Below are 27,601 nucleotides of genomic sequence, written 5' to 3'. Positions count from 1 at the left end.
ACAATTCAAAGAAATTAAATGCTTGATAAATAGATGTCACAAAACAATTAGTAGTGTGAGCATTGAATTGTAAATGAAACGAGGGGCAGCCCAAAAAAGTACCTTGTACAAGAAAGCAGTTAGGTAGACCATTTCAGTAGGTTTGTGATGGTCTGTTCCCATGAGCAGCAGGGTCAGTACTGATTTGCATAAGGGGAGCCAATGTCTAGAGGAACTCAGTGGGCAGAAAACAATGGGTAGGAATGCTACCTAGAGTAATTGCCAGTGAATCAGACTATGTGCAAGCCTTCCTACCATCACCTCTGGTTTGTTTGGTGCAATGGCCTATATAGCCAAGGGGATGCCCAGACTAGACTCCCTTGCTTGCTGTGCCACAGGGTCAAAGCTATACCTCAATGACAAGGCATAACAATACTGAAACCTAAAAGGGTTTTTTTGTGTTCCATTCTGGAGGGATCGCATCTGCAGTTCAAACTGAACTGTTCCCATGAGGAGCAGGGTCAATGCCAATTTGCATAAGGCTGGTCTACTAGAAGCGATTGCCAGTGGTTGTGAATGTTTGCAAGAATTCCTCCCATTATCTTCTGCGTTTTTGAAGTAATGTTCTTACTGTCAAATGATATGCCAGACATGGTTCCCTTCCTTGCTGTGCCACAGGATTAAATCTATACCTAACTAAAAAGACCTGAAAGTCATCTGGGGTTGCTTGTGTTCCTTTTGGAGAGGGCTTCACCTGGCCATTTGAGTTGGATTGTTTCATTAAGGAGCAGGATCAGTACTGATTTGCATAGCGTGGGTCTCTGTCTAGAGCAGAACAATTGGCAAAAAACGATGGGTCGAAATGCAACCCAGAGCAACTGCAGTAAGGTAAACTATTTGCAAGCATTCCTCTCATTACCATTTGGGTATTTGATGCAATGCCCTCCGTAGACCTGGTTTTGCCGAAACTCGAGGCCCATGCATGCTGTGCCACAGGACCATTGCTGTACTTCAACAATGAGGCCTGATGTTGACGAACCCCATCTACAGTTGCTTGTGTTCCATTCTGGAGGGATCTTATCTATAGTGCATGATGGACTGTTCCTATGAGGAGCAGAGTCATTATTGACAATCATTGCAAAAGGTGGAGGTACCCAGAGCGATTGCCAGTGGTTTAGACTAATTGCAAACATTCCTCTTGTGTGTTGGAGGCAAAATGCCTACCTAAAAGACACTAATGCCGCCTGAGTAATTGCCAAAGGTAGAGATTAATTCAAGCATTCCATCCATCACCATGCTGCTTGTTGCAATTGAAGCTCGAAGTGCGACTGGCATGCACAGACCTGGGTCCTAGTATTTAAGCTGTGCCAACTGATGTTACTCAAATAGGCCAGACCAGTCAGGGGTTGCTTGTGCTCCCTTCTGGAAGGGAAACATCCTTTACCTCGCAGTCTCAACAATGACTAGCCTTTTCAATGTAGTCACTAACCCGACCGCTATATTACCACATGTTACTCTAACCAGCAAGTCATTACAGCGACTAGTGGCAGGGGGTGCATTGTTGGACCTGCGTAAAATTTTTAAGTCCAACTCCTTCCCTACTGTTGCGTAGACTCGCAAGGTCCAGTGCCCCCTAAAGCAAGTTGTTGTAACAACTTGCTGTGTAAAGTAACGCATTGTAATGTCACAGTCAGGGTATTGACTGTGTTGTCAAGGCATGTGGGGGAAATGCATGTGGGGTTCCCTCAAACAACTCTTCTGGAAGGGGCAAAGCATGAAGGAATGTCAGTACTTGTTGTAGAAGGCAGACTTCTGTCTAGAGCACACAGTGTGGGCCTTTCTGGTGTTCTCTGGTTTCACAATAAACAGGGCAAGACTGCTGTGCTGCCCTTGAACACTTTAACCACTAAAGTAGCGATTGCATACTTGTCCTTTAGGTAGATGCCGCACACGAGGAAATATTTGTGCTTTTGGATCAGAATATTTCAACAATTACGATAGAAAATGGACATTCGCTAATAGAAAGATTGAAAATAAACTTTAAGAGAGGTAAACAATTACAACTATATTTCTGAGCACAGTCCATACCAACAATTAGGTGCTCAGCATGCTGCTTGTTCAGATACACCAGGAAATACTGAAGGACATTGAAATGGCAATCAAGCAATGCTTTTGGGATAACCAAAAGCCGAGATCTAAAATGGATAAGTTATATATGACAACTTCAAGTGGACTGAGACTGCTGAAAATGGAATTGTATTGCCAAGTACACCACCTCGCTCATCTGGCCTTTATCTCCTTCATAAATCTAGAGACTCCAAACTGAGTCCAACTTGAATAGCAGTTGATGGGGAATCTGCTAGGACTGGCAACCCTATAGTACAGAGCCGTCAGGTCTCGAGACTCCACCAGTCCAATGCTACAACAATCAGAAACCAGATAGCTAATGTCACACGAAATCTTGAGTTGTACATCTTACCTCTCCTCTGTCGAACAACATTACCAGTATCACAATTGCTAAAAGCATGGTTGAGTGGCACGACTGGGCCAATTACAGTACAACTATTCTGCAACATGGCATTATGTAGGACTCACTGAACTGAGCTATCAGATAGTACTATACAGGCAAGTCAAGTTGAAAACTGAAATTGAACACAAAAGGTGAAGGAAGGCTGCTTGCAATAAGTTTAACCACTGGCAGTAGCTTGAGGTACCACTCTAACCCATCCATCTTTTGCTCACCAGGCCACATCAGTTTGGACCTAGCTATATGAAAATCAATATTGACCCTCCTCCACATGAGACCACTAGGTATAAACCTGTCCTGGGTTGCATGCGTCAATTCAGGGAAGGACCTGGCTTCGGTCTGGACTATTCCCATGAGGAGCAGGGTCAAGACTGATTTGCATATGGCTATGTACAAGGTGGCATGGTGCGCAAAAGAACAATGGGTTGGAGTGCTACCCCGAGTTACTGCCAGTGGTTAGACTTATTGGAAGCAGCCTCCCATCACCTTTGTGTGTTTCATGAAATTTAAATTGCACAAACAGACCAAAATCGATGGAGCATCCTTCTTTATGTTCTACCTAAACCTAAAATCTGCTCAAATAAGTTTATTAAAGCACTTCATATGGCAGGTGCTTAATAAAGACAGCCGACTCTCTGATAATCCCCTAAAACAATATTCAGACCTCTCAATTAGAAATCACCAGCTATCCAACCTTTGGAATGCTGTGTAAATGTTTAGTTAAGAAGCAGGTAATATAATACTTGTTCATGAGGATTACCTTGTAATGGAAAAGAAATAAACAAGCTTGGCTGACAATTCCCTAATATTCTTTTAATCAAAATTAAAACTATTTAAATATCCCATTAATTTTTCAGAATTTACATCCATTTATTTCTACTTCTGGTATTCAGATCTGGTTAGAAGAAAATTAGAGGGGAGGGGGTGGGATGGGGTAATTACCGTGCTATATTTGCCATTACCCAGGTGGGAACAACAAGGTCTTGAGTTTATTTGAAGGAGGGTTTTGAAACCAATATTTAATCCCTGGGACATTTGTAAATGTGAAAGATGATGTTTTAGCATCTCTGAATAGCAGCAACCTTCAACTGTCAGCGTCCCTTGTACAAAATCTGCTGAAACAATCTATGGAGAGCCGGTAAATGCAATATATTCTAGGAAATTTAATGGAGTGTTTCAGACTTACAGCACACACAAAAGAAGATGCCCAAAATGCAAGGGAAATTCTTAGGGAAGGCTACCCCAGATTCTTAGAGCCCAGTGTATAAATACCCAAATGTTAAGGAATAATCAAACAAAAAAATCTTGAGAAAATCAATTGAACTTCATTTGTTTCCAAAAGTTGCAGTGTAGAGAAAACAATTATAATGTTTTGCTTCTAGGGCCTAAATATTTAATGACCACTAGACACAAGATGGGCCAGAAAGAGAAAGTTGTTTTTTTCTTACATGGATGTGTCTTAAACGCCTTCCCATTTTAAAGCATTGGGTATAAATATTTTAGGATTTAGGAAAATCGCTATAGGATTTCCATCAATTGCAGTTCTCATCTTAAGCTTTGCAGTATTAATGAGAATTTGAGCAAATGTTCCTGTACAACGAAGCAGTTGAAGTAAAATCCCATTTTCAGGTTTTAGTTCCAGTTCATCAATTGCTGTAAAATTAAAATATAATGTTCAAGGTGATCCAGTTTTAGTGGCAACGTTTTTTTTGCCAGTTCAACTATTCCTTATGTATAAAATGTGCATGCTAAATTGGTGAGGGAAAAAGTAATTTAGACAATATTGAAGAAAAAATGAGTCATAGACAGAACTAATTTTGTGAAATGGTCACTGGTTTAGATAGGAGAGATCAACTTCTTTAACCTGCTGTCTATGCCCAGGGGAGACAGAAGTGTTGCCCAAGTACAATTGTAATTTTACTGTCTCTGTGAAACAAAAGTATCTTCTGATATGTGTTTTGCATGCATCGCCCAGATGACAGTACTGATTCTTTCACTTGATATTACAATTGGGGGTCTTGTTGTGTTACATTTGTTTTAAAGTACAGAAACCTGCTACAGTACACATATTGTTGTTCTTATATGCTCCCTTGTGTTCCTGCGAAAGCAGGGGCAGGTATCAAATTGGGATTCATAGCAATTTACAAATCCAGTGTATATGTTTTTTGTGGCAATAAAAAAACAAATATTTTGTTGGACTATGGTGTTCAGTGCTCCAAAAGGTTATAAATAATCAATGGACTTTTCCAAGGTGACGCGAGTGTTAGAAATCCAAAATATTGGATTTATAACACTAGATTATAAATACTGGATTTATAAAAACTGGATTATATGGATTTCAGCACTTTTTACTAAGTGATCAGTCTCACAAGAGTGCCTTTATACTTGCATCAGAACATACGTGTACAGTTACTAGTACTAAACTACAGAGTGCTCACATGCAGGCATGCAAATCGCTGTGAATTACTAATGAAATCAAAGCCAAACAATCAAGATACACTTTACAATGGGGTTAGACCAATGATCTAGAATGTCAGAGAATGACTTTCCTTGGAAATATCCTTTCATGTATCCTTCCCAACTCTTTCATTAAAACATGCAGAGAAAAAGCAGTAGCTCTACATAGAGGCAGGATATCCAGGTTAGCGTTGTATTGTTACATCTGTGGGGTAGGTTAGAGTTTAATCCCCAAACCAGATGACAAAGACTAGAGTTGTTTGTGGGAAGAGACAGAAAACCAGTAGTTTGGAGAGCTTCTGAATCTTCACACTGGTTTTGATGCTTCTGGTCACAATGAAGCCATAGCACTCTTGCATGGAATTGCTGATAGCTGACCTACACCCATTCCAGTAAGTATGGTTGTTCAAAAGGAGAAGTTGATAGCCCCTCTTAAAGTTGTCCTTTGCCCTTATAATTTGCAATTGTCTCTATGAGGCTACTATACCACTTGCATTATTTTTGTCCATATTGATCATCATTAACACATGTATCACAGCACGTTGCAACATGCTCTTTAATTAACAAGGCATTGTGGGTGAAGAGAACTTAATTAAAAGTTATTGATTCCATCAATTTAAATGAATGCTAGCTATTGATTAACAAATTTCGCCAGACTGCTAAATTGATAGTATCTTTCTAATAAATATTATTTCAAGTCTGTGGAAGAAAAATGATAAAAAGCAATACTTTTCTCATACATAACATTAGAATGTATAGTTGCTTGAATAGCAGCATCTCTAATGAGAGATCCCATCTGTGTTGTTATTAAAATCTTATCCAAACTTGTGAACAACAAGGACAATGAATCAACAAAGAAGGCAATACTTGGTGAAACATAACATAAAATAAACATAATATTGTGTCACAGTGTTGTGAAAACAGGTTGATCACTGTTTCTCTTATCAGACATTCACAGCGCCTTCTTCAGGACTCTTTTTTTTACAATCCGACCATAAACATAACCATTCTACAGAAAAACCACAAAGAGCAGTCAGAAAATGAATTTCAACATGTGAGTCATAAGTACCAGACAGGGTGAGTTTAATACTTTGTTGCATGAATTAAGGCTTTGACATTTGAAATTAAGTCATTGGATAATTGCTAAAAAAGTATTCAGACAGAAAATAACTAAACTGTGGAGTAGAGCTCTGAAGACTTAGAGCCTGGTTCCATTTCCGGCAGAAGGGTTACTCTGTCACAACGGTGACGGATATACCATCTGCCGAAATCTAAATCCCAAAGAAAATAATGGAATTTAGTTCTCAAGAAATGGGGTATCCATCACCATTGTGATGAAATAACCCATCTGCAGAAATCTAAATCAGGCACAATGTGTCACGGAAAGATTAGATAGACGGTAGAAAATAGGATCTTTTGCTTGAAGACTTTATTTCTTTTTTTTTTTTTAAATAGGAAAGGATGCTTACATAGATGTGATTTTGTTGGCTTGTTCGAAGCAGACAAAACTTTCAATAAGAGGATTATATTTGGTTAGATTTGTTATTAGTTTAACACAATTTTATTAAAGCAATGAAAGCACTATTATATGACATAAAAAATAAAATAAAACATACAATAATATCAACAAATATAAAAATAGATTACTATACTAATAGAAAGATATACTATTTTATTTTTTAGGGATATAAAAATGAAGGAAAGGAAAATATATATACAAAGAAGTAAAAGTAAGAAAGAAGTTAGGAAAATAAATAAGAAATTAGAACGAATGACTAAAACATTCTAAGTCTGCAAACTTAATTAAAGTGCAGAACAAGTGTATAAAAAGTTAGTTAGAGGCAGCCATAACAATTCATTATGCATTTTTTTTTAATGTCTAAAGTAAAAGCAGTTTCTGTTCTGTGGTTATCACGTATTCAGTTCCTTCAAGGCTGATGTGACAATGTAAAACAAATGATCCAACCAGAACATATTTGCATGAATGCAACAGCAATAAACAAGTTCAATAATCTTGAAGTCGAATTCCAGTCAGAACATATCAATGAACATACAAATATGATGTTAAATGAGCGGGGAACTTTGTGCTGCTAAACTGCAAGCACTATACCATTCCATGGACCAAAACAAATTAATATATTTACACAAAATAACACTCGAAGCAAGGTTCCATCTTCACATTTACATGATCAACATAAATTAGATATAGAATTATCAATGTGTATCAATATTACAAATACACAAAAAGTATGAGTTAATCGGTTGTAAATAAAAAATGACTGAGTAATATTTTCAGATTTAGATGTTTGAAAGAATGTAAGCCGAATTGTATTCCACAGTTGACATCTGGATCCCCCACACCTCAGAAGAACCTTCAGGTCACTTTTGCAATTGTTAGGTTGAAGAATCCTTCTAATTTTTTCACAAGGCCGATAAGCACTGCTTTATCTTGAATAAATAATGTGCAGCATTTTTAGACATTATTTCTGTATTCGGACTACTGAATGTTTACTTTTCATACTGGAGGAAATTCAAAATCTATCTGCATCAGAAAAATCTTGTACCAGGACTTTGGAAGACAACATTTTGAACAGATTACCCCAGCACTGGTTTATTTTACCTGCTGTGACAAGCCTGAAAAAGTAACCTGGTAGTACCTAAACAGTAAAAGTACCAGCAAGCAGAGACTGAAGTCCACTAGAGGGATTTCTTTATCTGCCTTTGTGGTGGGTTGGAAGAACTTTGAAAGAGCTTTAGAACCAGTGAAACAGCTTCTACCCACTGTAACAAATCCCATTCAGGTATAAATTGTTCTACACCTGCAAGATCACTACAGAGAATTAACCACAATCCTATTGATTATTAACTTCACCATACTCCCACTAGCCACTTGGATCTTGGTGAGGCCACTTTGAAAACCCTCAGCAATAAGTCCCTCTAGGAAGTATTCTTGGTGTTCTGTTACACTCCCTTTGCTATAGGATAAAGTACTGTCTTAGTGCTGTACTCTTCAGTTGGTAATTAAAATGGTTAAGCCATTTATAACCCCCAAAATATGTTTTTGTCCTTTAGTTGTCTTATATTTAAATCATCTGTTACCAAATGGGATGTGACTAACACTCCTGTGTGTGTTTCTTCATTCTTTACTCCCATTTGTCTTTCATTTTGAGTCCTTTAATAAGTCTTTTATTGTTTTTTAATTCAATGGGTGTGAATGTTCAAATTGTTTATTTCTTAATCTTCTTTGCCTCATTGTTATACCACATACTATAGATTAGCCACACAAAAGAATTTTGAGTGGTCTCTTCATCCTGCATATATCTTTACTCTATATAAAAGTTGGATTGAGTCTAATAAAGGTTTAAGTAACCAAAATATGTTTTATAATCAGATATTGTCTGAAATCTTTACTGATTATGTTTCACTTGTAAAATATTTGTTCTTCACTTTAAGGGTCTGACATTTCCAGGAATGCCAAACTTTAAACCAGATGAACATGGCAACATGCTGCTTCTAGACTTAAATGAAGAAGACCCAAAGCCGGTTGTACTTGGAATCAGTAGTGGATTTGATATTGAATCGTTCAACCCTCACGGGATCAGTGTGTACATAGATGACAAAGGTATGATCAGCATAAATTAGAAAAATTAAGCATTCACAGCATGGAGTCAAACCATTACTTGTTTATCTTGCATGTTTTCATTTTATTTCATGTCCTGATTCAAAAGTTGAGATAAAAGTATTACTGGACAGAATAAGATAACTATATCATTTTAAAAGCATGAAACTTAACAAGTAGTAAAATAAAGTGCAAGCATATAACCCAATGATTAGAAGCAGTTAAACAAAATATACCTATTGACATTGTTAAGGAGAATGTATCTAAGTACTGCCAATTGTGAAGCCCTCTTTTAAGTCAAAATGAGTCATCTAAGAAAAACAGCACAATTTTTGGACACCTGGAAACAATATAAACATTTGAGGGGCACTACATGAAAGAACTCATTGATTGAAACTAAAGAAGTGCAATTTTGACAACCAGGACTCCCTCTTGGCATATGGGAAATAAAGTTAAAAAATATGTGTATTAAGAAAAGCTAATGCTACAGATTTAAAGCATGCCCAGGGGCTCCAAAACATCTGCTTTCAAATAGTACTTCTACTCCCAAAACAACTAGCGTTTAAAACGTGGATATTCAGGGGTACGCACTGTAAAGGAGAAACACACAAATGCACCAATAGGTGTAATGCATACTTGATAAGAATAAAAAACTCAACAACACAAACCCACATGTACAATCCAACTTCATTGCCAGGAGGACTGCCTGCAGACTCCGATAGGCATATGTTGGGATGGGAATGTTCCCCTGCAGGGTATATGGGTGTGTGTCCCTTGCCTGAGAACCCATCTGGATATGAAACTAGTATTCTGACTTTTGTTTTGGCCCTGGTCTCACGCTAATCTGGCAGAAGCATGAATGCTTAGGCCTGTCACTGACCTTGTGAGGTTCCAGGATTTGTCCTGTCACCTGAGGGTCACACCAAGCATGCCCTCAAATCAGGGAGCGAACTTCTGTCTCTGTTCTTGGTCTATCACATAAAGGGGTGGTAGCAACATACTGTTTTGCTATTTACATGAATGATCAAACCATTTTCTGCGTTACTGAGAGAGTGGTGTACTGACCCCACTCATGCAAAGTTCTGCTGGTATGTGAATCCAAGAATCTAGCACAGGCATCCTGTGTGCATATTGAGCACAAGTATGTATACTGTGAACGATTTACAGATATATGGTAGTAGGACTGTGTGTGTGAGAGAAAAAGTGAGAGAGAGAGATAAAGTCTAAATATCAGGGACACTGGTATCCATTTTAGATTCCTCTGGTTGTAGCATAGCACAAGATGAGAAGGTGAGTATAGCTTACCCAGAGCGAGGAAGTATATTGTCTGCAATACTGTATCTGGAAGGTGGAGCCCGCCCCACTGCTACCTGCTGTGTGAGCCTTCACTTTGCACAAAGGTTCTGTTTGGAGAGCAGGTTGTAAATTACATTTGAAAGGGAAGCAACCCAAACAGTTCTAAACATGAGACAGTGGATCCACATCCCCTGTATTGTAAATGTGTTTAAAGGTGGGAGATCCAAACCACCCCACTGTGTTCCAGTCTCAAGATCTCCTTGAACAAGTAAGAGTGTTCTCTGTAGAACAATTAAAGATATTTTCTTTCAATAATAGCTGGTGTCTGTCTGACAGCCTGTCTCCCAGCGGTGAGGGGAAATTACCTTAAATCAGCACATACTGCTGGAAGAATTGAGGATCTGTCTGAAGAGCCTTGAAAACTACCTGACTGATTAGAGTGGGAAGGAGTGTGCCAGGCCCTACAGGAGCAGAAACTTTCCAGAAAGAGGAGAGGTCCAGCATGTTTCTGGCCAAAGGAGCACCTAGAGGACGCATAACAATCTGAAACAGCAACCGAGGAGTAACCTGAACTATGAAGGGGTCCCTGGTCTTTCTGTGCAGTTGTTGAAGAGCTGCAAAATAGACTGCATCTGAGAGTGTCATTCTGTGGTGCCTGGCAGCCTACCTCTAGTTGAGTTATGGGTTGAATGACTGGTGCTACCACCAATGAGAAGAGTGAGATTGAATTGCCGCCATAGTTGGTAGGCCCAAACCAGCCTTGAGACCACAACTCCCCAACCCACCAGAAAGAAGACTTGCCTTTGAGGCTGTAATTTTTGCTAGCTGAAGGGTTAGTCTGCAGCTGACCCCGGAGAGATGTTGCTGCCAAAAGCTGGTACCACTGCATATGACTGCCACCAGAGCCAGTTCTGTAAAGATTGTAATGCTTGTGGCAGCTGCTGAGGTGATCTGTGAAAGAGGAGCTACCTTTTCAACGTGGAAATGCCACCCATTTCTGGTGCAAAGCCCAGACGGCCACCAATCACTAACAGGTATTCATCGAGCATAAATGCACCTGGGGACAAGTGAGAGATGTGACAGCAAATCTGCAATGCCTTCCTGAAATATTTTGGAACAAAAGTTGCTAACTACATTGCACACGTAACTTGTGAAATGGTTTGAGTAATTTATTTCTGAACCTTGCCTATAGCCTAGTCTAGTGGGGACAGTAGTAGCAGGATCTCGACCATAACAAGAAGCAGGATGGTTACTGGGAAGGATTGGAAAGTGCAGAGCCTCAGGGTTAAAGCACAACTGATGACAACCCTGTCTGAAGTATTCATTTGCTTGTATAGTATTTAGGCGTGCTGTGAGATTACAAATACTTTCTTTTTCATAAAGATAATTATTGGGTTACACATTACATTATTCTGTCTGTTATTTGACTGTTGAGTGCTGAGCTCATGCATCCACTCTACTTCCCTATGAACACTGTGACTGCTTACCCCTGCTGCAATGAGAGTAATGAATGGAAATGTTTGTACTTGGCCCAGTTTACACTACCTATGTAGGACGACCACAGGGCACCACTGGCAAATAACCTCAAAGACATCAACTGGGGTCCAGTAGCTCCTGTCTGCTGTCCCAAACTAGATCTGACATTGATTAGGTTGGTGTCCAGAGTAGCACCAATGTATTGCATGTCCACAAAGCACCTATATTCTTTGTCACTTGGCTCTAGACAACATTTCTGAGTGTGATTCTGTCACATGATGCCACTGATCCTAAACTTAGCTGTTTTCACTTCAAAATCAATATCCAGCTAACATGGGCGAGCATACTAAATATCTAAGTCAGAATATCAGATAAGTAAGTCTAGGTTTTCTATACGAAACTTCACACATATGTACCTACACAGTACATATATCTTCAAGGTATGTAGATGTGGAGTTAAGAATAGCAAATATACAATTCTCTATATGCACCTACCTTTTGACATTTTGCCCCTTGATATTCTGTCCTCAATATTCTTGTATGTCGATGTTCTTCATGTCGATATTCAGTAGTACAATCAACAATATGAATTTGAGGAAGATGAAAAAAGGGGTTCAAGTGCTCCACTATGACGAATCGCAGGAAATCCGCATTGATGATGGGTAGGGAAATGTAGTCCCTACCCTTCTCTCAGGAGTCAGTGATCAAAAATGTTTCAAGGGGTACTCTGACATTGTTAGGGTTAGGGAAAGCTAAAGAAACATACCATCCTTTATAACAATTTCCCAAGCACACCTTATAGTTCAGCAAGCCTGATGCAGACACAAAGAATATAGAGACGAAAAGCTCAACACAACTATACAACAAACCTCAAGATCCTTTGAAAACACTAAAGTCCAGAGATCTAAAAGATCACTATGTTCCAAAACCAAACTTAATCAAGCCTAATGGACAAAGATAGAGAACAAAGTAACCGGCCCCACAGCTCCACACTTAATCCGAGCAACAACACAGGAAACAGCACTTTTCTAATACATTAGTATAAAATAACTTCTACATATTCCACAACTGTGTGGTGCCAGAATATTATTGTCAGAATATAGTCCGACATAAAAATATTGTCCTAAATATCAACCAATTGGAACAGATAACAGATAATCTACGCCCAACTGCTAAGACATTTTAACGACATTTAAGGCACAATATTTATCTCAGAAGATAGTTCTGTCTCTACATTCCTTCCTCTCAAACGTCCACAACAGTGAACAAGACCGCGTGTTGAATAGGGAACTGGTCATTGTAGAAAATGGGTTCCATCCTGGATTTTTTACTTTCAGTCTACCTGGTTTGGACTTTTACTATGAGCGACTGATTACCTGAGTAAATTTTGTGGAAATGGACTGGAAGTGCTACACATACAAGTCTGCCTTTTAAGCTAAGACCACTGCTGCTTTGCTAGGGTAAGAGCATCTGGCATGGTTGCACACAAACACATGAGCCCAAGTGTGGGGGCTGACCCTCTGAGACTACCCTCAAGCTCATTACGGTGTCTGTACGCAGGTAGGCTATTGCAGAAAGGACACTTTAAGAAATGGAGCTGACCTGATGGAGGCCCTATAATGTGAGTGGACATATATAGTGTACATCTGTAATGATTACTTAAAAGGCAGTGTGGTCACTGCATTACACCTATGAGTGAAATCTGTAACAATGGACAGTTTTGCCTAACTTAGACCTAGAGATACCAGTCAGGCATCAATTTTAGTGGTCAGTTTTGTGATATCTATACTCCTTATGGCACTTGAAGAATTATCATATTTCCCTGTCGCAACCATAATCATATTCCAGACCTTCGACCCCGCCTATTGGGTCACTCTGCTGGCCAGCAGGAGAATTAAAGTCCTCTTAACACGATATGGCCATTCACCAGTGCTTTGCACTATTATTGGGAAAGGACGGGCAGGGGACACATCTGCATGTTCTAACTGTTTATGCTACACTTGGTCTGGACAAACCCACAGAAATAAAGAAGGAAGGCCAGACCTTTGGAGCAGGACACAGGAGGGACTTGCCTTTGATACTTTGATGGGAGGAGATGAGGCAGGGATTAGGCTCCCAAGGCAGGGCCTTCCATAGACAACTTCAAGTCTTCAACTTTAGATATCTTAGAGTGCAGGAGGGCTGGGGAAAAGGTGGAATGATGATGTGGCACCCTTGGATTGGGCAGAGGTGCCCACCTTCCAGAGCTACTCAACTCTATATAAAAACTCCTGCACAAAGGACAGACACCTGATCTGAGAGCGATGATAGTATGGGAATGCCATACTGGAAGGAGAGTTATTTCGGTACAAAATTCCATGCATAGAAAAACTTTAAAAAAATTCCCATTTTAGATGTGTATTGTACAGTGCAGTGTATGTACAGTCTGACGATTTTGCAGAAATGAAACATTTCTAATTTTTAACTCCAACCTCTAAGAGGCATTACTTTTTGGCACAAAGCCCTGTCTACTAATGTTAGTGGCTGGAGCATTAAGCCACAAATCATGGGTGGTTGTATAGGAACGCCCGTTTACCACCTAAGGTACCCCAACCATGTGACACAAAGAAATGCAAAACAGCGATAGCACTACTTTCCTTTACTTTAGGGCTACATTTGAGGACAAATACAATTTTGCACTGGAAAGGAAATCACAAATAAATATTTTGCATCATTTTTCATCACTTTTGTGATGAGAACCTGGCGCAAAATGTTAGTAAATCTGCCCCTAAATGAGGCTATAAGCATGAACCTGCCAGATGCATTCCAGTTGTGTTTGATTCAGTGGCATTTCTGTGCATATTGCTTTATAGCAAGCATTGTTTCAGCTATTCTTAGAATCCTGCGGTATACTTTTAACTGTCTCTTCTTTTTGGGTGTGACACCTCCAATAGAAGCATTTCCGTTTAAAGCCCATGTTTCAAGTTCTCGATTTACCAACACTGTTAAACTGAAAGCCGTTGGGTAGCTTTTGAAAAGAGCCTTTTAAGTTTGATGGCGCTAATAAAACTGCCAGCTGCAGTCTTTGCTTGTGTCAACCCCTCACTTTAATGATGTTCTGACAACTGTACTTACTGTGTTCGGTGTGCTACTGCTGCAGCAAAGCTGGATTTGAAGTTGTAATTGAGTCCTTTGGTATTTAGCATAAGCCTAGCAATGGCCCCAGAACACATTTGTTCTTTTCTCCGGCCTATTGCCAACACATTAGCAAGATTGTAGATGCTGAAACAATGCCAAGCTCCAGATACATCCTTGTTCCTCCTTTCAATGATGTTCACTGTTTTAAGTGTATAGTAAGCTTTCATCCTGTCATATCTGCAGGAAAATCAATACTCGCAGGAAATGAAGGGGCTGTTGTGCCGATGTACTTTTTCTAAGACAAGTTGCTGGCTCCACAATTTTCACATATCTTGTACACACATAATTGATGAGATCTATGTAGGTAAAAGAGGTGAGTAATAGTTACACAATATTCTTGAACTATTGTGTTGCTTTTGCACCAACAGTCAACTGCATGTAAAATATAATTCACACACCTTAAATGGAAAATGTTTGCAAGTTAACATAATCTATGGAAATTCATTTTCGGGTAGGATGGCTCAGTTTGTTAATGTGCTCTCCTCAGATGTCTGTGTGGCTGTTAAAAGTTGGGTTGTTGGTTGACTGGGGTGTAAGCCCTGGTCAAGCAGCAACTGCAATCCTAGTCAGGGTACGGCACAAGCAAACCCCAAATGAACCTGTGATCAACCCCCCGTTAGCTTGGCACAGAGCAGTCAGGCTTAACTTGGATGCAATGTGCAAAGTATTTGTGCAACACTTCAGACAGTAAAACAGTGAAAACACCACACAAAAAGATCAGACATCGGGTTAGAAAAATAGAGCAAACTTTAATAAATAAGACAAGACCAAAATGCCCAACATCTAATCAATAGAACTGGAGTCATGAATTTTTAAAGAACAAACTGCAATGTAGTGCCTTAAAGCATAATAGCCAACCGTGACTGTCTGGTCTCACTGGACCGGGTCAAAGTCAAAAGTTCTGACCAAAAGCAAAGGAGCACGGGTTGGATGCAGACCCAGATTACTACAACTGAAGTTTTACCTTCTCATGTTTTGTGCCAGGAGTCCCAGTAGCATTGGAGAGTGTCGCCAGGAGCAAGAAGAGCATTGTGGGCAGTGGGCAGCATAGCTTGAAGAGCAGGCCAGGTGTTGTTGATGGGTGGGCTGGAGCTTAGCATTGGTGGTCCCCTGTGGGCCGTTGATGCTTCTGTGCGAAGAGATGGGGTGACGGCAGCTTGTGCTGATTTTCAGTGTGTGTGATGCTGTTCGCATGCGAATGGGCCCATTCCTAGTCATGAAGAGCCCAAAAGCTTAATTTCAAGAGCTTGAGAGCCACATCAAGAGTCCAGGACTTGGGAGACACCACTTGGGTGTCAGGAACTCGCTGAAGACGGGTCAAGGAGCTGTTGAGGAGTCTTTTATGTCCATGAGGCTCAGATCAGGAGGCCAGTACGCTAGCCCTTTGAGCCACTCCGGATCTTCTTCGCCAGGGAAGAGAGCAGCATGCAGCATAGTGTCCACAGGTCCAGAAGTGTACTGAAGACTTGCTGTCTGAGGTCCTTTTGTATACGCAGTTTTGACTTTGAAGTGGGGAGATGCTTCTAGAGGCATCTTTTTGAAGTGCATAGATAGACTGTCTTCCCTGTCCTGGCTTCAGACTAACTACATGGGGCAAACAGCCCTTTGTGTGGAGACAGGACACAGCCTATTCAGGTGTAAGTGAGGCTGTACCCAGCCAGTTCCTCCTTCCCATCCTGACAGGCTGCAATCATCAAAAAGCTAAGGCAAGAAAATGCCAGCTTTCTAAAAGTGCAAAGATATCAATTGATGGACAGAGTGCAGAACAATGTCATACATTCATCCCAGTACAGAGATCTGGGCCTAAATCCATCATTTTTTTATCCTCATGCCATTCCAGTTTGAGCCCAGCCATATGAAAATCAGTCTAAATCGTTTCCAACAGGGCAAAGATTCTTGCACCATGCAACGTGGTGCAAGAGTGACACAAACCTTAAGTCAAATACATGAAGCCATGCATGGCCACTTTGCGTGGCCCTGGGTGACTCCATAAATCTGGAGTAAGACAACACAGCACAAATCACTGCATTGCCTTACTCTGCCCTGGGAAGGCATTCCTTCAGCATTGCATGGGTGTTTCCATGCCACTCCAATGATTTTTTAGGCATTCCAAGATTTACCAGAACTGATAAACCTGGAAATGCGCGAAGGAAATACACCTTCCCAGGAGAGGCATAACAAGGAGAAATAGCTTTATTTCTCCTTGTTACTTCCTCTTTTTATATGTACTGTATTCTGCAGCACGTATAGATAGAGGAAAATGCTTCTCAGGTGTCCCTTCCTGTGCAAAAAACAGTTCTGCATGCAACGCTGGCACCCTTGCACCATGGTGCAAGGGTGCCTGCGATAGCACTAGGCTGCCAAAAGGGCACCAGTGCAGAGGAAAAGGCAGGAATGTGCCATATTGCCTTACATAGGAGGTTCTTCACAAATACTGAAATGTTGGTGAAATGATGCCAGTGATGGCAGTGATGTTAAAGGTGAGATGGATTTCAACTATGTTGCTTGCAAGAGATGGGTTTTGTAACAAGCATGTACATTAATCATCCAAGAGGGAACTCTCAGTGTAATTACATCTACCAGTTTTCATTCTTTAACTCAACTAATCAATAATTGGTGTCTTTAAGGAAGCACCTATTATTGCAAGAGATTAAGCATACTTTTTGTACTAATCTATACATTTTCTTTTCTCATTTCTAGGTGATTCTGTCTATATTTTTGTTGTTAATCACCCGAAAAATGGTACCAGAGTGGAACTATTTAAATTTCAAGCAGAAGAAAAGTCTCTTCTACACATCAAAACCATACAACACGAGCTCTTTCTTAGGTATGCAAAAGGTGCACTGAATGCAAAGTTTGATATTTCAAGACTGAATGTTTTCTTCATATATAAAGTCAGAGGCGTGTAATTAGAAACACGTGGCTACAGTTTACCTGCGTATTTACTTTCTTTTTCCAATCGTGTTAAGTGCCTGGATCCTGCAAGGGGAGTAAAAGCCCGAACCTGCACTCCTCATGTGTGAGATGAATTTTATATGATGAAATGCATTGCAAAAATTTTTAGTAAATCTCCACCAAGGAATGATGCTGGTGCATGAAATCCAAAATGAAATAGTGTATATAGATACAATGCTATAAAGTATACTTGCAACAGATTAGAAGGTTAATAATAAAGTTATGCCTGAGTGGTATTAGCACATTGTAAAACGTACTGATGAGTGCCCAACAATTGTTTGAGAGACAGAGGTCAGGCAACTGTCATATGAAGTCACAAGGCCTGCAATGCAGAAACAAAGTTCGACACAAACACAAAACTCGTGGCTTCAACTCCCGCCACATCACCGAATGTTTCCTGTTGGTAGAATCCCGGCTTATCCAACACCAATACTATCTTAGTAGACCCACAGCCAAAGAACTACTCCGGGCTCATTTGGGCCACAGTGAGGCAGAGGATAGCTTGGCGGGGCTAGTACAATGTAGATAAGTTTTCGTGGTGTGGAGAGGATGCATGGGGGTACTGTGGTGGAGCAGTAAGTGCAAATGCAGTGCTTGACACTTTTTGGTTAAAAAACAATTTTGAGAGCACCACCCAACCCCTCCTCCAACCAACACTGCAAAGGGTTACCCTGGCTCATTGCTACCTGTGATGGGGGCAATGTTTCATGTCTCTATCCTTGTACAAACATGGACGGACATACGATGGTGGTCTGGCAAGCACAACAGAGCCACACACGAACTTTACACAATTTTCAGTGCACACATCGCGGCACTTGATTAAAAAAACTCACCATTGAAAATGTACAACTCTGTTCACGCTGAGCCATCCGCACACTCATCTGCAGCAGACCACCAGGTAATGCAAAGCCACCCTGACTCCATTCAGATATTCCATATCTCTGCGAGCAGCATAACCCTATATATGTTCCTATAGCTTGAAACTTGAACCTCCAAAGTTTGTCATAAATCTGTCAATACATTTTTTATGGGTGCTTCAGCTAAAATGTTGTAGGGATTTTGCATGGGGGACACATTTTGGGATGATCAGAACCCTTTTGACTGCTTCATCGGCCTACCTGAAACTTGGCAGGAAAAGATGAGGCTACACATTTATGTATAATAACATTTTTGCTCAGATTTACTAAGGCTTTGTGCCAGCACAAAGCTACACAACATCTCACAATTTGCAGCACAAACACCATTGTGAGAAGCAAAGGTGATTTGGCAGCTCTTTGAGCTAAGGGAGTGTTGCTGGGAAATTACAGTGCAGGCACACATAGTTTTTGATGCAAAGCTCATTCTTCATGGCAGGCAAGAAACTAATGCAAGGAAGCCATTTAGAGTACGTACACAGTGCGTGGCATCAGCACTGACATACTTTAGTCCGTATGTCACTGTGTTGTGTTCCCCCCTTGTGCAGCACAGAACATTCCGTTTCTGCGCTGCTTGAATAATGAATAAATCTGCCCCATCGTCAACTGGTGCCAGCTAGTAACCACTAAATAAATACTTTTCCTCTGAATTATTCAACTAAACCATAATGAGGGAGTTGCAGTCATCCACCATGTAATGTTTGTCTGACTGATTCATCCATCCATTCAGCCATCCAACAAACCAACCAAAAAGGACACTTAACGTTGGTGAAGTCATTTAGATTTTGTGCAGTAAATTAATTTGTCTTCAAATAGCTTTAGAAGTCGCGGATTCTCTTTTAACTCTTATTTTGCTTCTGTGTTTTCTACTTCAGTCTTAATGATATTGCTGCAGTAGGTCCGGAAAGTTTTTATGCCACAAATAATAAACCTTTTCTGAAGCCCCTTGGTGAAGTTGATGAGACTTACCGCAATATTCCAGTTGGGAACATTATTTACTACAGTCCAGAGGAAGTGAAAGAAGTGGCAACTGGAGTTAATATTTCTAATGGAATTATCATGTCACATGACAACAAGTACGTATGCTCCTAACAAGATGTTGATTAGATTCATAGTTTATTAGATATAGCTGAACTTAATGTGCCTTGTTAAGAAATTGAGCAGGAAAATGTATGTTGCAAACTGATTTATGCTAATGCTTACCATGTCATTTTCATGCGGGTGTTAGTCATAAATGTGAGTGGTGACAATTTACTCAATTCTAGACACAATGAAAGTTGCAATACATGCCTTTTCACTACTTCAGATTTTTTTGTTGCAGTTTTCCATTGGGCCTTAGTGCGCTTTACAAGAGAACCAAAAAGTGTTACACATTTTTAGACACGTGGAGATTAAGCGATTTGCTCAGAATCACAAGATGGTCACCCCAGGCTGCAATTTGAGGCTTGTTTCCTAGTTGCAAAGTCGGTCACTGTTGCCTTTAAGTGATATCTCCCCCTCATCATAATAAGACATTACAAGAGGTGACATCACCATCATGTGACCCTTCCTCTCATAATGAGGAAGACTACCCTCAACACAAGTAACTTGTTGCCTCCTAAAGCACCCAAAGTGTGTTAAGCTACTCCCACACTTCACACTACCCTCTTGTAGGGTTTTAGATATTCACCATCACACTAACACATCCTGTTTTACCCTTTCTCCCTTTAGGCAGGTTATATACAGAGGATAAATTCCTATTTTTGAATAGGAACATTTAAGATTCATAATAACTCCAGATTATTTGTTGTGTTGTCAACAGAAGGACTTTACTTTTACTTTGGCGAATAAACCTCCAAGCCACAAGGGCAGCCATCCTTTCAAAAGCAGTTTCCCACCACTGAACATTCTCTCAGCCTTAATTTTTGGCAAATGTATGATGCCCGATTGGCCCTCATATAAGCCTACTGACAATTTTCTCCAAGCTCAAGGGAATCTCTGATTATTTTTAGGTCGAGCCCTTGAGAGCGCACTAGCTCATGTGCTCTCTCTTGCGGGATCATGTGTGAAATAATGGGCTTGGAACCCGCTCATAGTGCACCATTCATTATCAACATTGTCACTTTTTTTTGCTGCCTTCTCATTGGGCAGTGGCTTGCAGCGCATCACTTACTTTTTGGTCTGTGGCACATGGGCCAAGTACAGAATAATTAGCTTTAAGCAGTGCTCCTCTGCTGCCATTTTCTGCTCACGCTGTGATTCAGGTACAATTTGCGATATGATGGGGGCTACACTATCCGCATCATAGCTTTTTTTTTTAAACTTATCCCCACACCCTCCTTTTCTTTTCCCCTGTGCCTTAGCAAGGCGGACTGTGAACGCTAGAAACCCAGCTGCAAAAGGTGCTGAGTAGCAGCAGTACACACACTGTATGTAGCTAGATTCCAGCAGAGGGGTATGGAAGCCGTCAGCCCTGTCGCTAAAGACATTATCGTACAATAAGGACAATCCACATTATTGTAATAGTGTAAACGGCCATTTATCAGGACAAGGTTGCTAACATTCTATTGTTCTTTATTAACATTAACAATTGCTCGTCACATCACGCGCACCGCCATCAGTCACCTGTGTTCCCTTCCTCCCACACATGGGGTGGATGTGCCTGCATGTGACTCACCACACCCCAAAATACCTCTAACCAGGAAACCCCCGTAGGGCGGTTTCCTGCCCCACCATACATAACATGCACCTTTCGCCTCTCAGCAATAAGACCTACAGCACCAAATCGACTCAATCCATAAAGGGCTCACCACATCCCGCAATTTCATCATGCAATAAGCATTTCTCAGGCACAAAAGGCGCACCCCATCATCCCTGAAAAGTTGCAGCTCTTCTTCCTTAAGCCCACCATGTGGAATCACCTTGATGTCATGAGCCAGGCAGAAGACCCTCATCACCCTGTTCAGCTCCCTCTGGGCCGTATCAATCGCAGCATGTTTCAAGGCCTCCCTCCAAACCCTGCATGGCAGAAACTCAGTCCAAACGACTCATGTTCCTGATAAACTTCTTTTGATTGCCTCCAAGTCCCTCTGAATATGTTGGAGCAAAGTCAGTCCAGACAAATGAACCAAGTCATTTCCCCCCAAATGAATCAGGAGCATGTCTGGGTAGCCCCTCTGTGAAACCAACTTCGTCAGTCATGGCAACAATGTACCCCAAAGCATTCCCCCTTTACCCCACTAAAGCACTTCATGGTGGCTGCTCCTCAAGTCCAGGTTCTGTCCATAAACTTGTTGGTCCACATACTTTGCTGCACAGTGCACAAAGGAATGTCCAACACTCCAAGGTAACTGTCTTAGTCCCAGGACGCCTCACACACCCTGTGACAGAAAAAAGAAGCAATTAGCTCAGATAACTTATCCCCCCACCCCTTACCCCCGGGAAAAACCCCACTATTTTCACACAGCGCTCCCAGTACCTCGACCTCCACCTGCCAATTTGACAAATCCATCCCCAAGACCACCCCAAGCGTTCCACAGCCTTCACTGCCACAATCTGGAAGGAATGCATACCAAACCTAGACGGGTCTCTACCAACCCTGTGCAAAGCCGTGCGCAACACTGCCAACAACAAAAAAGGCGGTGACCTTGCTGCCATCAGTGTGACAAAAAATTCCTAATAAACACCTGCCAGGCAACAAATGGAAATCTCACCATTCCCGAACAGGGCAGACCTCGCAGCTGCCACCCTTCAGGCAGCCACACCAATCTCCCCATGCCCATCTGATTTTTCTTAGAATGCCTCAGCCAAATACCCAACCTCCTCTGTTCCAAGCGCACCTCCTCGTACAACAACCCCCCTTGACAAGCAGTACTCAAAAGTTCCTAATCACAAAATGCCCCGAAAAACATCCAGAGCATACATGGCTGACAAACCGCAACTTCAAATTGTTCAGAGCAACAAAGAGGCAAAACAGCCAACAACTCCTGCAGCAGCTTGAACATAATGGCTTCCCACAATGCCACCCTCTCCACACCCCTCTCCCTGCCCCACCCTTTCAGAACCTGGCCCAGAACTTCATTCTTGGCAGGGCCAAAACCCAACTACAGCTTGCCATAGAACAAAATTCCAGCCAACTTGCCCGCACTAGTCATAGACAACAAACCCTTGTCAATACAAACCTCAAAACTCCCTGCTCAGTATCCTGTCACTCTAGCCGCATCAGCTCAGAAGAACCGCCCAAAAACCCCTCCAAATTAACTCCATGCCAGTCTGTAACTTCTCCTGGTGGACTCTGCTAATGACCTCTGGACCAGCTCCACAACTCTCACTGCCCCAAGGCCCAGATGTCTGCCGGCAATGCTGTATTGTACTCCTGCGCTTCTGGCACCAGCCGGCAGAACGTTACTACTGCGAACGAGAAAAGGAATCAGCTATATCATTGATGGCCCTCGGCACATGCTTTGCCCTGAACACCACATTAAGCCACAGCACACCAGCATGAACCCCCTCGACAGTCGCAAAACCCTCAAATCCCTTGCTCACCGCCTGTTCACTAGATCCACCACAGTCATGTTGTCCACATAGAAGGCACCATCCTGTTATTCAACTCACTGCCCCAAACTAGCAAAGCCACCAACAGCAGGAAAAACTACAAGAAATCCATGCTCCGGCCTTGACTCAGCCAGTACGCCGGCCACTCTTCTGCACACCATCTCCCGTCCCAGAAAGACCAAAACCCAAGACCCCGGCACCATCCGAGAATATCTGGACCTGTCACACCGTATTCTCCTCCATAAAACCTAAGAACACACCGTTGAAATAATTCAGGAATGTCTGGCCGAACACACAGGCCCGTTCGTACAGCCAAAGACATTCGCATCCAGTGGTGCGGCAGAACCGCCCCCGACATGGCCATGCCAAGACACCTGCAAAAATGACCTCCCTGCTCTCCCCACCCAGCACTCAAAGTTTAGGAAACCCAGCAGCTTCAGCACCACCCTCATTTCAATCTCCTTTTCCTCAATCACATGTGACAGAAAGCCCTGTATCTCCACTACGTTCCCCCTCTGCAAACAAGCCACCCACCGCACTGAGTCCAGCTCGATACTCAGGAATGTCAACACAACTCTAGGCCCTTATGTCTTCTCTGGAGCCAAAGGCACCCCGAAATCCAGTGATAAAGACTCAAATTGGTGAAACACCTGGACACAGTCCCCTGGGGCTCATGTTCCAACAAACAAAAAATCATCTAGGTAGTGAGGCACTCCACGGTGGCCACTCTTTTTGCTGAACACCCACCACAAAAATGCTCAAACAAGGCACAAGAAATGGCACAACCTATCGGCAGCACTTTGTCCACATAGATGGCACCCCCAAATTGCATTCCAAGCAAAGAGAAATCAGCTTGATGAATGGGCAGCAATCGAAAGGCAGACTTGACATCACACTTCACCATTTCAGCCCCCCACCAAAATTTCTGCACCAGGCGGATAGCATCATCTACACAGGCGTACAGCTCCCTGGTAACCTCCTCGGCAATTAAATCTTCGACAGACCCACCCTCCGGCCAGGATAAAGGTTGAATCATTCTGAATTCTCCCCCCTTTCTTTGGCACCACCCCCAGCGGAGAAATAATCAAGTCCGGCAAGGGCCACTCAAATATTAGGCCCGCTACTCTACACTCAGCCACCTCTTTGACCAGTTTTGCTGCAACCATCTGAGAGAGTGCCCTAGCTGACTTCCAATTGTCTGCCCACTGACCCTGATACTCCAAATGAAACCCTTCAGTGAATCCCTATTTCAATCGCAGAGATGCCTACCTGTCTGGGTACACAAAGAGCCAAGGTACCAAGGCCTTCACCTTAATTGGGGAATGAGCCCTTAGGTCCAGATTGCCTTGGGCCTCTAGAGTACTTCCACTGTTCTGCAGGGCTGACGAGTGTAAAACACTGCGTGATGGAGTGGTGTCCCCTACACTTAAACATTTATGTTTAAACCTACAGGGGTGCCAGGAGCTGAACCCCTTGTTAAAGTACAACATGGCCCAAGGGTGGGTCCTGATGGCTTCTGCGCATATCCCACTACCTGTGGAGCGGGGCGGGGCTAAAAGGATGATAAGTCACAGGCAGGCCACTGACCATATGCGTTGAGGCTGAGAATTGAGCAGACAACATCCACTGCATCCATAGCTCAGAGTCCACCTCCCCCATTGCTTATCGAGAATGAGGCTGACCCTAGCCCTAAATTCTTTGTCAGTGTTCAGCCAGGCATTGCCCCCGAAATGCATCTGCAGTTTGTGAATAATGTCCATGTACTTTAGCAGTGCAATTGCCCTATCTAAATGACGCTCACAATATAAGCTAGCATAAATAAAAAACGCTGAGGTCCAGTTTTCCATGTTTATGAGAACCATCGGTCTCCTGGTCAAATCCCACTCTTCTTCTTTGGACCCAGGGCTGGACTGGTCATTCCGGGCACCGGGCAATCCCCTGGTAGGCTGGATGGCGTGGGGGCCGGTTTTGTGACCGGGGACCGGTTCTGTGGTTGGGGCCGATTTGGACCGACCGTGAGTCACGGTCGGTCCAAATCGGCCCCAACAACAGAACACAGTGCTTACATTAAGCACAATCAGGCCGCCTGTCTGAGAGGCCTGGTGTGAGCACAATTCTCTCATGCTGGCAGTGCCGTGCCAATTTCAAATCCATGATTTCATTTTGATCAGGCGGCAGCCAGGCCACCGTGGCGCCGACCGGCCATACTCATTATAATTTATTACACACCTACGTCACCACCTGACCTGTCACCTGACCATGATGATGTTGTTGTTGTAGACGCGGCACGCAGCGCGCAGATGTCACCACCTCTGCATCTGCGCGCCGCTGTTTTTTTTACAGTGGGGTCTGCTGCCTGGTAGTGATGCTCATGCGCATTGGGAAAAAGTGCGCGTGACTCTGAGGCGAGGTAGGCATTCAGAGCAAGGCCAGAGAGGGAGACAGCAGGATAGCCTAGAAAGAGAGCGGCACCCCATAATTGTATTTAATTTCCCCTGTCTGCCGCCTGCAGGTGAGTGAGTGCTATTTGGTTTCAGTGGTGGCCAGATCTTATTTATGGGTCGTGGCACAGCACTATCTGGGCTTGGGGCCGGGGGGCAGCGTCAGTCTCGGGAATGGAAGGCCCAGACCAGCTAATCGGAAGCTCAAGCAGCCTGAAGGCACATGAACCGAAGGTCTAAAGCTGTGCTTTAAATGGGCCGGTATAGTGACTCAGGTACCTTGCCTAGTACCTGCACTACTTTAATTTAAAGTGTGAGACCAAGGGCTCTCCTCGGCAGGGGTGTAAAAAAATGCATTTAATGGGAGAGTACAGTACAGACAGGCACTTCTCAGGTGCAAGCAGATACACTGGGCCAGGAATCCGGACTAACCTGCAGTTCTGTATCCCATTTCATGCGTTGCTATTATGTGTGACGTGAAGTGACACCAAGACTAGGGGAGCAGCAAGGAAAGACTCTGAAAATGTATCTAGAAGGCCTTTTTCTGATTGCCCCCCATTTTCAGGAGGAGGAGGAGGTGCCTGTGCGCAGCGCACAGATTGATACACTGTCTGGTGGTGGGCGAGCTTCCTGCTGGAGGCTGAAGAGGACTATGAAGCAGCGCCTCTGCAATTGATGCAATTGTGGCGGAGGTACTGTATGCTGCTAGACCAGCTGCTAGGCTAAGCGTGCGTCATGTGGGAGTACTGCTTTTGCTGGTAGGCACTGCACAGAGTGCTGCTCGGGCTGCTGACCACTTTCCCTGCAGCTCACAGGTATGGGTACATGACCATTCGCCCGTATGCGCCGGGCCGCCCTGCGAGGAGGATGGTGCCTTGCTGGGGGTTCGGCCGTCCTCCTCATCACCTGGGCGCGAGAGTTGATGATGAGCCTCCCAGGGCGGGCCAGCAGCTGGACTGGACACGCGGGAACACCTGTCCTTGTCACCAATGTCTGTTGGGCCCAGCAAGGGACGTTAAATACAAATAAGACTGACATCAGATTTGTAGGCTCGTCGACTGACCACGGCTAGTGCGTCACTCACCAGCCTATATTTTCAGCTCCAAAAGTCCGGGACACTAGATGACACTAAGGACTGCACGCCCGCAATGTGTAACGCAAACCATACAACTTGAGACCACCCCTACATGGCATGTCCCAAATGCAGTGGTCAAAGTGGGCGGGATCTGCAGGGCACAGCGTGCCCCTACTTCTTTTATTCAGTAGATTCCGTTCCCCTACTTTTTTTTATTTTAAACATTCGTCCCCGGCAGAAATAGCCACGGTCTGCATAGAAGGCTCGGCGTTCGGGAAGTGGCGTGGCGGGCAGAGGAGGAAAAGGACTCTTTTCCTTCTTGCCCAGAGAAGACGGGGACAGTGTCCACTTATGCTCTGCCGCTGGCAGCTTCCCCCCTATCTTTCTTCTACTTATTCCCTCTCTTTATGACTAGCGCCTCCTCACTTACTGAAAACTGTGACTTCAAGAATGGCTCACAATTAAGGCACCTATCAGAGACATAGTGGAATGCTAATATGTTTGGAGCAAGACTCCTCCCAAAAGTATGACATTCCTGCAAGTATTATCTCAAAGAGCTAGACATCTTCAATGTGTTTCAGCCTCTATTATAGGCATATAGATTGACTCTTTCCTTCGGCTGTACAGTGGTGGCGGGTGAAACAGTAACTTGGCACTGGGTGGACGTCGCACACCTCTCGCAGTGGTGGTGGATTCAATTTTATTTGATTGCATTGCTGTGTTGTGTGACTGAGTGACTTGTGAGCAGGGTGGAGGCAGTGCGGAGCGAGGATGGTGGCCTCACTGGCCTGAGTTGCAACTTGCGCGCTCAGCCTTTCACAGTACCGTCACGGGTGGTTGGTGCAGGGCAGGCAATAAATTAAAATTTGTAATTATGATGATGAGTCAATCATCATCATGGTTACAATTTTTGATTTGGTGTGCATGGTGCGGGGCTGGATCAACACTCAGTGCACCACCTCCAGGGTGCAGGCCTCTGTGCACTGCCCAGGACCCTCAGGGCCTGCTCTGTCCTGCTCCCCTGCAGTGCAAACTAGTGGGAGTCGGAGCGCAGCACTGGAGAGTTGGCCAGCATCATGTGATGTGTCCCACAGGTATAGGTCCTCTGGGGAGAGTTGCTGGTCGGTGGTGCTTGTGCCCGAGTAGCGCTGC

The 27,601-nt window shown here is 43.0% G+C and overlaps 1 protein-coding gene across 1 annotated transcript in view; it reads left to right on the top strand.

The window, feature by feature from the left end:
• Positions 1–27,601, top strand: part of LOC146789242 (serum paraoxonase/arylesterase 2-like) — a 156,278-nt gene that overhangs the window by 43,562 nt on the left and 85,115 nt on the right. The window contains exons 4-6 of the mRNA XM_085630861.1: positions 8,417–8,585; positions 17,232–17,358; positions 19,276–19,476. Coding sequence (XP_085486987.1) covers positions 8,417–8,585; positions 17,232–17,358; positions 19,276–19,476 — 497 coding nt within the window. The remainder of the gene's footprint in view (positions 1–8,416; positions 8,586–17,231; positions 17,359–19,275; positions 19,477–27,601) is intronic.

The sequence above is a fragment of the Triturus cristatus genome, chromosome 10 (assembly GCF_964204655.1).
Source record: "Triturus cristatus chromosome 10, aTriCri1.1, whole genome shotgun sequence".
Classification (NCBI taxonomy): Eukaryota; Metazoa; Chordata; class Amphibia; order Caudata; family Salamandridae; genus Triturus; species Triturus cristatus.
Note: the sequence above shows the minus strand (reverse complement) of the source record. Positions and strands in the feature narration are given on the sequence as shown.